This window comes from Dermacentor variabilis, chromosome 11 (genome assembly GCF_050947875.1).
Source record: "Dermacentor variabilis isolate Ectoservices chromosome 11, ASM5094787v1, whole genome shotgun sequence".
Lineage (NCBI taxonomy): Eukaryota > Metazoa > Arthropoda > Arachnida > Ixodida > Ixodidae > Dermacentor > Dermacentor variabilis.
In genome coordinates, this window is record NC_134578.1 from 55,084,574 (window position 1) to 55,097,479 (window position 12,906).

Below are 12,906 nucleotides of genomic sequence, written 5' to 3' on the forward strand. Positions count from 1 at the left end.
CCGGCCGTGCCGGGCCCTCCCAAGTGTGTTTTAGCGGTTGCGCGCAGTGCTCTAATCGCTACAAGCAACTGATCTACACAGCCAGAGGCGGTAGTTCCGGAATTCGCTTGCACGAATCCCGGATAGAGTGCTTCGTGGCGCGGCCTGGGGGCGTTGTCTGTTTCACGAAAACCGGTAAAATACCGAGTATGGTCCCCAAGGGAGGAGGGTTGCGCCACTCTTCGATGATGATTAAATTTGAAGCGGTGCGGCGACAAATAGTCGCCTAGCCTGCTTGAGCAAATTGAATAACTTGTCGAAATTTATCAATATTGTATTTTCCCTAATTCTTCTTAATCTTTTTTTCTCTCTTCCTTAAAACATCTTTATTTACTTTGTATCGTTAACTATGCATGCAATGCCTGCTTCCACCTCCCCCCTCCCCCCAGATACTCTAAACGTCTCCTCCTTAATGGGTGCATCCACCTTAAATACCAGCTCTTCTGAAAGATGCACGTTTTCTACGGGTGTCGCTGGGTTCACATTAGATTAAGTTGTCACCGGATTTTCTTTGCGAGGATCTGACACATGCCTCATCCCGGTGTGAACATATGATCCGGTATGTATTTCTCCTTAGGGAACCAGCTCGTGCCTAAACTACCCAGGTATACTGTTCTTTGTATTACACTACAGAGATTGTTTTCTAATTTCTTCCTTGGCATTATTTTCAACCTCCATGGTCTTTTCTGTTTCCATTCTTTGTCCACAATTCACCGCCTCTCTTTCTCTCACTTTCTTTTTGTGGAATCCCATTTGTCTAGTTACACTTTCATTCATCCTATGACAGGTTGCCAACTTTCTTGACCTCTTCCTCTATTCAGTGAGCCCACTTTTGAGGTACACTTATTTTGTACATTCTAGCCTGTTCACCAACATGTTCGCCAGTGTTACCAAGTCTTTCTTGAAAACCAATTTTGCTCTGCCCTTCCCTGACTCCAAAGGAGACGGGAAGGGCAGAGATATCGCGGTTATGTAAACAGCAACCATTAGATAATTCAAAGCGGACAAGTTCTCTATGTCAATTTATATCTTACGCGAATTTGTTACGTTGTGTATGAGGGTTCTGCAAGATCTGTATTTCCATATTACGGCATTTTGTGAGATTCGTGTGTAACATATGAATTTTGTCTGCTTTATATCTACTATTAGATTCAATTCACAGAATTGTTTCATTGCTGAGTTACGGAGTTGTAAATTGACAACCGTGTTTTCTTTAAATTCTCGATATTTGCCAATTTTTATTAAAATATTGACGACATCACTCAAAAATTTGAAACAACCAGTCACTAGATATTAAGTCTTTCTTTTAAATGCAACAGGCTTCGTCAAGTTTGACGCAGTGGTTGCTGAGAAAAACGAATTCTGCTTTTACATGTATTTAGATAGGAGCATCCGAGCTAAAGTTTCCTCTTAAGCACATGTGCCCAACCATGCACTTCTGCCTTTACAATGGGCTATTCTCAGTGCTAAGGTACATCACACACCAAGGTACATCACATAACCAAAACCACATTTGTGGTTTTGGTTAACTTCTAGACACCGCTACACGCCAATCGCCATCGCGTAGTCCAAAACGACGTCAAATGTTCTGCCGCGCTACGGAGAAGCTAATATTACGGACGCAATGCCGACTTTTTTTTTCTTCGGTGCCACTAACATCGTTATGCGGCGCTAGTGAGAAGCAAGCGTGCGTTTCATCAATCGGCTACGTAATCGGAGGATATCGGTAGTGTCCTCTCGTATTACGTGGTGGTGTGCCAAGAGCCACCACGTGGTGTGCCAAGAGCCACCAATGGCACAACTTTTGTGCTAGCAGAGTCCTATGTTCTAGCATGACCAGTCGTAGCGCGGCCGAATATGCGAACCGCGTGCAAAGCGACAAAACCTTTGTGTACAAGTTAAAATTGTTCGAGAAGCTGCTGCAGCTTGAATTAATGTGGGCTCGCGGATTTGCTTCCTCTGAAGCGGTGCTTTGGTTTGCGCGAGAGGGAATTGTAAAATTCGTTTTATATAAAACGCGCGTGCCTAAAGTTGAAATACTTTTCAGTCTATATATCTCTACCGCATTGATCGGACAGCGCAGTTGCCATGAACGACGGTTTGCGATCACTGACGCTTTGCCAACGGTCGCTAGCGTGCCCACAGGGCGCAATAGAAGGAGTTCCCTTCTAGACGATTGTTCTATATAGCGCCACTGTCTTCGCGCAACGTGCCTCTCTTACGTCAGGGTGCGTAACTGCGGCAAGGCTTTCAATTCCTCCATGGTGTGTGAGTCGCACTGCAGTAAACCTCAAAATGCCAAGACTTCAGGGATAGTCGGACTTGCCGTCATCCGCACTCAAGCAACTAAGGTTACTCCTCTTGTACGAGAAATTCGGCGACTGCACACACGTCTATACCGACAGCTTAACTACATCAAGCAGTTCCAGTGGCGCTGTAATCTGTACCAACAAGGGGAACTACAAAACGGTTCAAGACTTCTCGTATCACTACGTCTTCCGCTACAGAGCTCGCGGCTCTTCACAGTGCACGTCATGCGATTAATACAGAGAGTTATGCTAAATTGCCAGTCTTCTGCGATTCAAGGCCCGCTTTACAATGTTTGGAGTCGTTTCTCCGACATGGAACTCATGACCAACTGAGGTGCGAAATTGTGGAACTCATCCATCACTTGAGAGAAAAAGACCATGATACGCATGAAGAAACAATCTCTCCAATGATATTCAATGCGTGCTTGGAAGAAGTATTCAAGCTATTAAACTGGGAAGGTTTAGGAGTAAGGATCGATGGCAAATACCTGAGCAACCTTCGGTTTGCGATGAGATCGTACTATTCAGCAACACTGCCGACGAGTTGCAACAAATGATTGAGGACCTTAACAGGAAGAGTGCAACAGTGTGGTTGAAGATTAATATGCAGAAGAACAAAGATAATGATGAATAAACGGGCAAGGAAACAAGAGTTCAAGATCGCAAGTCAGGCTATAGAGCCTGGGAAGGAGTACGTTTACGTTGGTAAACTGATCACAGGGGACCCTGACCATGTGAAGCAAATTCAGAGAAGAATTTAAATGGGTTGGATCGCATACGGCAGACATTGTCAGCTCCTGACTGGGAGCTTACCGTTATCATTGAAAAGGAAGGTATACAATGAGTGCATTTTACCGGTTCTGACGTATGGGGAAGAGACTTGGAGACTGACGAAGAAGCTTGAGAACAAGTTAAGGACCGCTTAAAGAGAGATGGCACAAAGAATGCTAGGCCTAACATTAAGACACAGAAAGAGAGCGGTTTGGATCAGAGAGCAAACGGGTTAGATAACCGTTGGACCATTAGGGTGAAAAAATGGATACCAAGAGAAGGGAAGCGCAGTAGAGGACGGCTGAAGACTTGGTGGTGCAGTGAAATTAAGAAACTTGCAGGTGCTAGTTGGAAACGGTTGGCGGAAGACAGGGGTAATTGGAGATCGCAGGGAGTGGCCTTTGTCCTGGCAATGGACATAAAATAGGATGATGATGATGATGATGATGATGATGATGATGAGCTCTTTTCAACGAATAGCAGTTCATTTCGTTATCATTGGGAATGACGACGCTGATAACGGAGATCGGGCGTCAACCAATAATACCGCTGCGTCTCCATACCTATCTCAAGCACAGATCCTGTGCGACACCTTCGCATTCTAGCACGCAGACTCTCGTTAGCTGTGTATAATACCGCACATACAAGGTGCACCATACTGCACAGATGAGACCATCCTCTGCAAATCGGAGCTACAGCCGGACTGCACCGACGCGAAGCATCTCTTCTGTGTCGGTTGCGCTTGGTTGTGTCCTTCACAAAAGCTTATTCAGCACAAATTGGAATGGCTGACAGTCCTGCGTAATCTAGAACAAAGGGGGTTAACCGAGGGGCCCAATTTTTATTAGTCATATCATAAAATGCCAACAAACACTGGCACCAAGGACATAATAGAGGAAAAACTTGTGCTTAAGAAATGAAATAAAGAGAGAGAGAGAGAGAGGGAACTTTAATGAGCACCAGCAGTTCAGTCGGCTGGGCCTAGGCCTCCCATGATGGGAAGTCAAGGTCTTGCCTCTTCGCCGCGTCCTAGGTCTGCTGCGCCAGGCGCGTGCCCTCTCGACGAGAGGGTCACGGGATTAAGGTCTGGGTATGGATGTTTGCACTACCATAGCATGTGGGGGAGTGTTGCTGATTCAGTTTTACAGACCTTGCACGTCTGGGTCGGGCAGATGTCGGGGTATATGGTGTGATAGCGTGTGAGGGAGGGGTATGTATTCGTCTGTAACCGGCGAAGGGTGGTTGCCTGTGATCTGTATAACTTGCGGTGAGGGGTGGGGAAGGCTCTCCTTGCGAGGTAAAATGACTTCACAAGGTCATTGTATCTTGTAAGGCGGTCGCGTACTGCGGGTGCACCTGCACCGTCTTGGCACGGTTGACTAGTCTTCGTGCTACGGAGTGTGTAACCTCGTTGAGGTTGGTGAGGTGCGGGAGGACAACGCCGGCGTGTGCTGGAATCGAGACGAGGGTGATTTGATTTTCAGGCGAATGCGGGACTTGTTGTAAGATACGGAGTGATTGCTGAGAAATACGACCCTTGTTGTAGTTGTTGATTGCTGCGCGAGAATCGGTCAGTATGGTTTGACAGGCTGGGTCAAGAGAAAAGATAAATTAATGAAAATGAAAGTGGATGAAAAAACAACTTGCCGCAGGTGGGAAACGATCCCACAACCTTCGCATTTCGCGTGCGATGGTCTACCAATTGAGCTACCGCGGTGCCGTTTTTCGTCCACTTTCTTGTGTACTTATGTTTCTTTGTAGAACCCTGGGCGTAAAGTCCCTTGATAATTTGAAAGTACCGCCACGCTTCGAACTCTGCCGCCGCCACGCGTACGCCCTCCCCCCCCCCCCCCCCCCGCGTGAACTAGTTATGCCCCCGTTTTTCTGCACGATGGTTGGTATCCCTGCTCTTTCCCTTGGAAACGCGCGGACCTTGCGTTTTGCTTGTGTTTTTGTTTTTCGGTCGCGCCATTTTTCTCCTCAGCTCGAGTGGCTCGGCGCCTCAGCTCGGCGTAGCGAGCGTTGTACGTTGTTTCCTGCTCTCTGTGCTAGCGCAATGTCATGCAGTTGCGCGTATAACTGCAGCAAGAAGCCTGAAGATCAGCGTTTTTACAACGTGACAATACACGGTGGCTCTAGTAGCACCGCTATTTACTCCTACGCCTTTCGATACTCCGGTGCGCAATGAACCTGGACGGACCGGCCCGAGAGGATCTCCAAGCTCCCAGTGTGCTCGTCCTCAGTTGAACCTGACAACACTACCGCCGCTTCACCGAGAACAATTACAGCTCTGACAGCGCGAAATTCAGGTTCACGTGCCGAGTGTTAGAGAAGATTTCACTCTCTTGTTGGATCAGTCTGTGCTGCATTCGTGTACAGCTGACCCGAGTGCCCCTCGCGCAATTAACGGCATCACAGACCAGCACCATATTGACACGTGTACTTATAGTAGGTGCATCGGCGGCGTAGAGGTAGAACACCCGCCTCGCGTGCAAGAGCTCCGTGGTTCGAATCCCGGTGCCGGCAATTTTCCACCGGATAAAAAAAAATCCGCGTGTTGATAAAATTGCATAAACAGGCCTGGAGTGTGGCCTGATCCCGGTGACCAGAACCGGTAACGTACTCCCTCACCAGAGCAGGATTGGCCACCCTGGTGCAGTACTTGGCCACAACCTCCTATATGAACACAACAATCGAACCCCGGCCCTCAGTCCCCAGCAGCTGCAAAGCAACTGACCACGGCGGCGGTCCGACCTGCGACGCAGCAGAGGGTGCTAAGAATCACTGGCTCCGGACAGGCCGCCATTGGAATATGAACCTGGCAACGTTTAACGCTAGAACGTTATCTAGTGAGGCGAGTCTAGCAGTGCTATTGGAGGAATTAGAGGGCAGTAAATGGGATATAATAGGGCTCAGTGAAGTTAGGAGGCCAAAAGAAGCATATACAGTGCTAAAAAGCGGGCACGTCCTGTGTTACCGGGGCTTAGCGGAGAGAACTAGGAGTCGGATTCCTGATTAATAAGAATATAGCTGGTAACATACAGGAATACTATAGCATTAAAGAGAGGGTGGTAGGTCTAATAATAATAATATTTGGGGTTTTACGTGGCAAAACCACTTCCTGATTATGAGGCACGCCGTAGTGGAGGACTCCGGAAATTTTGACCACCTGGGGTTCTTTAACGTGCACCTAAATCTAAGCACACGGGTGTTTTTCGCATTTCGCCCTCATCGAAATGCGGCCGCCGTGGCCGGGATTCGATCCCGCGACCTCGTGCTCAGCAGCCCAACACCATAGCCACTGAGCAACCACGGCGGGTAGGTGGTAGGTCTTGTCGTGAAACTTAATAAGGGGTACAAAATGAAGATTGTACAGGTCTACGCCCCTACATCCAGTCATGATGACCAGGCAGTCGAAAGCTTCTATGAAGACGTGGAATCGGCGATGGGTAGAGTGAAAACTAAATGCACTATACTATTGGGCGACTTTAATGCCAAGGTAGGCAAGAAGCAGGCTGGAGACAAGGCAGTGGGGGAATATGGCATAGACATTAGGAACAGCAGGGGAGAGTTATTAGTACAGTTTGCGGAATAGGATAATATGAGGATAATAAATACCTTTTTCCGCAAGGGGGATAGCCGAAAGTGGACGTGGAGGAGCCCGAACGGCGAGACTAGAAATGAAATAGACTTCATACTCTGCGCTAACCCTGGCATCATACAAAATGTGGACGTGCTCGGCAAGGTGCGCTGCAGTGACCACAGGATGGTAAGAACTCGAATTAGCCTAGACCTGAGGAGGGAACGGAAGAAACTGGTACATAAGAAGCCGATCAATGAGTTAGCGGTAAGAGGGAAAATAGAGGAATTCCAGATCAAGCTACAGAACAGGCATTCGGCTTTAACTCAGGAAGAGGACCTTAGTGTTACAGCAATGGACGACAGTCTTGTGGGCATTATTAAGGAGCGTGCAATGGAAGTCGGTGGTAACTCCGTTAGGCAGCATACCAGTAAACTATCGCAGGAGATGAAAGATCTGATCAAGAAACGCCAATATATGAAAGCCTCTAACCCTACAGCTAAAATAGAACTGGCAGAACTTTCGAAGTTAATCAACAAGCGTAAGACAGCTGACATAAGGAAGTACAATATGGATAGAATTGAACATGCTCTCAGGAACGGAGGAAGCCTAAAAACAGTAAAGAAGAAACTAGGAATAGGCAAGAATCAGATGTATGCGTTAAGAGACAAAGCCGGCAATATCATTACTAATATGGATGAGATAGTTCAAGTGGCTGAGGAGTTCTATAGAGATTTATACAGTACCAGAGGCACCCATGACGATAATCGAAGAGAAAATAGTCTAGAGGAATTCAAAATCCCACAGGTAACGCCGGGAGAAGTAAAGAAAGCCTTGGGAGATATGCAAAGGGGGAAGGCAGCTGGGGAGGATCAGGTAACAGCAGATTTGTTGAAGGATGGTGGGCAGATTGTTCTAGAGAAACTGGCCACCCTGTATACGCAATGCCTCATGACCTCATCCAATGCCTCATCTTGGAAGAATGCTAACATAATCCTAATCCATAAGAAAGGGGACGCCAAAGACTTGAAAAATTATAGACCGATTAGCTTACTGTCCGTTCCCTACAAACTACTTACTAAGGTAATCGCAAATAGAATCAGGAACACCTTAGACTTCTGTCAAGCAAAGGACCAGGCAGGATTCCGTAAAGGCTACTGAACAATAGATCATATTCACACTATCAATCAGGTGATAGAGAAATGTGCGGAGTATAACTAACCCTTATATATAGCTTTCATTGATTACGAGAAAGCGTTTGATTCTGTCGAAACCTCAGCAGCCATTGAGCCATTACGGAATCAGGGTGTAAACGAGCCGTATGTAAAAATACTGAAAGGTATCTATAGCGGCTCCACAGCCACCGTAGTCCTCCGTAAGAAAAGCACCAAAATCCCAATAAAGAAAGGCGTCAGGCAGGGAGATACAATCTCTCCAATGCTATTCACAGCGTGTTTACAGGAGGTATTCAGAGACCTGGATTGGGAAGAATTGGGGATAAAAGTTAATGGAGAATACCTTAGTAACTTGTGATTCGCTGATGATATTGCCTTGCTTAGTAACTCAGGTGACCAATTGCAATGCATGCTCACTGACCTGGAGAGGCAAAGCAGAAGAGTGGGTCTAAAATTAATCTGGAGAAAACTAAAGTAATGTTTAACAGTCTCGGAAGAGAACAGCAATTTACAATAGGCAGCGAGGCACTGGAAGTCGTAAGGGAATACATCTACTTAGGGCAGGTAGTGACGGCGGATCCGGATCATGAGACGGAAATAATCAGAAGAATAAGAATGGGCTGGGGTGCGTTTGGCAGGCATTCTCAGATCATGAACAGCAGGTTGCCACTATCCCTCAAGTGAAAAGTGTATAATAGCTGTGTCTTACCAGTACTCACCTACGGGGCAGAAACCTGGAGGCTTACGAAAAGGGTTCTACTCAAATTGAGGACGACGCAACGAGCTATGGAAAGAAGAATGATAGGTGTAACGTTAAGGGATAAGAAAAGAGCAGATTGGGTGAGGGAAGAAACGCGAGTTAATGACATCTTAGTTGAAATCAAGAAAAAGAAATGGGCATGGGCAGGACATGTAATGAGGAGGGAAGATTACCGATGGTCATTAAGGGTTACGGACTGGATTCCAAGGGAAGGGAAGCGTAGCAGGGGGCGGTAGAAAGTTAGGTGGGCGGATGAGATTAAGAAGTTTGCAGGGACGGCATGGCCACAATTAGTACATGACCGGGGTTGTTGGAGAAGTATGGGAGAGGCCTTTGCCCTGCAGTGGGCGTAACCAGGCTGATGATGATGATGACTTATCTTTATCGGGCGACCACGTTTTGCCGCCTAACAAATGTTATCGCACAGCGCGGGACGAGCCTACATGTATCCGAAGTTTCTGGAAAGTTATCGATCTTGTCGCCGAACCTTGTGTTATCTGATTTCATCGCCTGACGCGAATGGTGTAGAACGTTGAGGAAGGCACGCGGATCCCAAAGATTAGTATGGAACATTCGACAACTGCAGTATAAAACCCGACGCCCTTGACCCGCTGAGCAGATTTTCGACGATCGCCGAGTGTGTTCGCTGCTGTCGCCGTTCTTTGAGTGTAGCCTGTTTTTGAGGGCACAAGTTCGCTTAATAAAACGCTAGTTTCGTCTTTCCCAGTTTGGCTGCTTTCTTTGCCGTCACTACCACGTGACAATATCATAAGGGTACGCCATCCTCGTTCCCTTCCACTTGCCTCTAGCCTTCGATTACCCCCTACATAGGATTCTGCTACCAGGTGCCCATACATCTAGAAGTGTCTGTGAAACATCACAAGTAAAACCCTGGACTGAAGGTGGCGACGATAGTGCGACTATAGCAGTCTATCTTACGATTGTGTGTGTAATTGGTGAAGTGTGTTATAAGATATGATGAATAATGATTGATTGGTTTTATTCAGGACAAACATGTTTCGATAATATATTTTATTCACGCATCTGAATCGCTATAGCTTCATCCATTATGAAGATTATTGTTATTATGATGACGGAAGAATTGCGATAGGGAAAGTTGGGATCAGGAAAAGTGCATAGTGTTTATTGAGTAGATTGACGAGCTGTATTTTATTGCTCTATATACATTTCTTCGCATACATTTTCTTTATATATACATATGTACACAAAGATACATATTAAGAAGGGTCTTGTTGGTACTCCGCCACCAGCACTGGTCGAAGGCGCGGCATCGCCATGAGCGGCATAGCCATTGAATGAATTGCCTCAATGAACAGCCATTGCAACTTGGTTGGAATGGCCAATCATTATGCGGGCGCGCTCGACTTTGATGGGGTGCTATCGCTTTACTATAAGGATATAATGCTACATGGTCCTTCTGTCGTCTGGACGCACTAATTCTGGGAGATTGGCCAAGGATCAGCGAATCCCACTATCGTATACCCAGTGGCCGAAGTTCTCTACTAAGCGAGGCAGCTGTCATCAGCAAGTATATTCTGGCATATAACCAGTGGCTCAAGCTAGTAGTTAACTTGGGTCAGAGGTATGTGAAAGAGGTTAGATACGAACAGCATATTAATAGCGCTAAGGAAGGACTCCAGAACAGGGGGGCAAGGGGAGTCTGGAGTACGGAGTACGACGCAGTCTACACTAGATGTGAGGCGTAGGGAAAAAAGCGGTTTATGTTGCAGACACATGTTAGAAATTCGTCATACCGGTGCATGAAAAATACAAAAATAGAGAATAACTTCTACTTTCTGAAAACTTAGATTCAAGGCAAGGCTACCCTAAAAAAGCTGATTTAAAACTGATACGAGCATATTAGAGGTAGCTTCGTAAAGTTCGAGAAGACGACAGCACCAATGGGGTGCGCACAATCTTCGTGCTGCTTGTCACTTCTGCACGTGGTCGGTGCAAAAGCTACGGGATGTCTTAGAACTGCCAGGAATTCTGCTGGCACCGCGTTTTCGTCTCTTCCTGCCGGAGGACTTGGAGCTCTCCGAGCTTGGAGTCTTGAGAGCCTTTTCTTCAATTTGCCGCACCAGGGTCTGCTTCATGTGGTCCACGGTCATTCTAGTGGAGTCCGAAGCTCGCCTGGTCACGATTTTCGCTTCCTCCACCACCGTAGTGCGTGGCAGGACACGGATGACACGCAGACAGACGAACATGAACAGTCCGGTCACGGCAAAGAGCACGTCTTCGTGTCCCGTCGGCTTCAGTACGAAAGTCATGGACGCGCACGTGGCCGCGACGCGTCCACTGGCGAGCGCCCAGCAGATTGCACCACCCCGTACGGCCGACGGGAACAGCTCGAGCACGTATGTGCAACAGTGGATGAAAATCACAATTGACGAGCCCTGGGATAGAACGAGCAAGACCTTAATGATAGTGCCGAGTCTAGCGCAGGCGGCGATACTCAGCGCGCATTGGATGATGCCCATCAGCACGAAGCAACTGGTGAGTACCGTAATAAGGGCGACGCCGGTTATCAGGAAGTGCATGGCGGCGTATGACAACAGCGTGACGACCGCCGTGAAGCCCGGGATCCAGAATGCCCCCAAACGTGCCGTCGACAAAGTGCTGACGTAATAGACGAATGATATGCAGAAGCAGACAAAGAACATGGCCAACGCTCGACGTCGGAGGGAGTGACAGTCGATCAAGTCGTCTTTGTCTGCGCCTTCCAGACCCTTGCGTTTCTCGACCTGTTCCCTGAGTTTTCGCACGAGACAGGCGGTGGTCGCAATCGGGAAGTTGTTCGTATTGGCAGCCTGCATCATGACTGCTTCTGCCGCGTCCAGCCTTCCTTTCGCGACAAGCCATCGGGGTGACTCTCGTGCTACAGACAAAGCAGGGAGCAGGAAAGCCATCGGAGCGAGGAAGATGGCCTGCTTAAGACGCCAGTCGACGACCATAGATTTGACGATGGCTTTCCATACCTCGCCTGTCGCAGAACTGACAACCGCCAGGAACAGGCCCTGTTGTGGCCGGTTCGTGTGCGTCATCACCTCGAATGGGATTAGGAAGGCGAAAACGGCGAATGCGGAGACGCTGCCCCCGTTAAAGAAACGTGCCACAGCGTAACACACGTAACTTGTCGACACCATGGTGCACACCGTGCAGGTCACCACCGCCACGGCGGAGCCCACGAGCATCGCTCTCCTGCCGACGTAGTCCACGAACACTCCGAGCAGGGTAAGCAAAACGACAGAACCGGTATTCTGCAGGGTGACAAGGGCTGCCGGAAGTGAACGTCGGTGGCACACCATGTTCCAATAACTCACCGCACTGGTCTCGGCCGTCCGAATGTCGTAGTCCCACTCGTCACAGGGCGCGTCGCTTGTGTCGTTGGTGTCGTTGAGCTCACGCTCGCCGAGGAAGCATCTGCTGTACCACCAGCCGGCCTCGGCCTGTCCAGCGCCAATCCTCCCATCTTCAGTGGAACTGCTGGGTTGAACGGGCGGCTTGCAGCGTTCGTAGATGCGGCAGCGGCTGAAGCGTCCGTCGGCCTCTGTCGGAATGGCAATATTCTTCCAGTCGGCTGCAGAGATGTTGAAGCCGGCGAGCGGCTTGCACCAATGGTCGACGTCACCGGTGACGAGGGGCACAACAGCGGCTTGGGTATTAAATGAAAAGAATCCCAGAAGTATCAGAAGGAGCGTCCTCTTTTGGAAGGGCCCGTAGCCGAAGCCATCTTCGCAGTCAAACGATTCACTTGTTCGGAGATCAACGCCGGCCAGTCGTTGCGGGAGCAAGAGGTCCATGGCCTGGTTGTAAGGTGCGGCACTTGGGGTTCAGAAGGCTTGAGCGAACTATACCTGAAGACTTCAGACGAGAGCTATCTGTACGGGCGGACAGAAAGGATGGCGTTTTTTTCTTCTTCCTGAGCGAGCGCTTTTGACTGTGTCTCGTTGTCGCGTGCCCTTAGAAGGGGTCCTCTTCTTTGGCTACTACTTACTGAACAAAAAGTCGTTAATGTGCTTTAAACTTTGTTGTGCTTCGCTGTCACACAGAAAAATATATATATTGAGAACTCCAGCACCCAGAAATGAATAATGAATCTCATCAATGTGCATGTTTTTTGTCTTTCACAGAGCTTCGCAAACATGAAAGGGCTAGCCTTAAGCCCGCTGTCGGTAATCACCGTAAAAGAAGGAAATAGATAGAAGGGAGCATACCGCAACGCGATTGAATCCAAACTTGACGGGCCAA

The 12,906-nt window shown here is 48.2% G+C and overlaps 1 protein-coding gene across 1 annotated transcript; it reads right to left on the minus strand.

The window, feature by feature from the left end:
• Positions 1-10,586: 10,586 nt before the first annotated feature.
• On the minus strand, positions 10,587-12,458 carry LOC142563282 (solute carrier family 22 member 7-like). The gene has a single exon (XM_075673836.1). The coding sequence runs from the start codon at positions 12,456-12,458 to the stop codon at positions 10,587-10,589; it is 1,872 nt and encodes a 623-aa protein (XP_075529951.1).
• Positions 12,459-12,906: the final 448 nt, after the last annotated feature.

Bases quoted from the DNA above. Each gene is read 5' to 3' on its own strand.
- LOC142563282 (XM_075673836.1), bottom strand. From the start codon at position 12,458: ATGGACCTCTTGCTCCCGCAACGACTGGCCGGCGTTGATCTCCGAACA.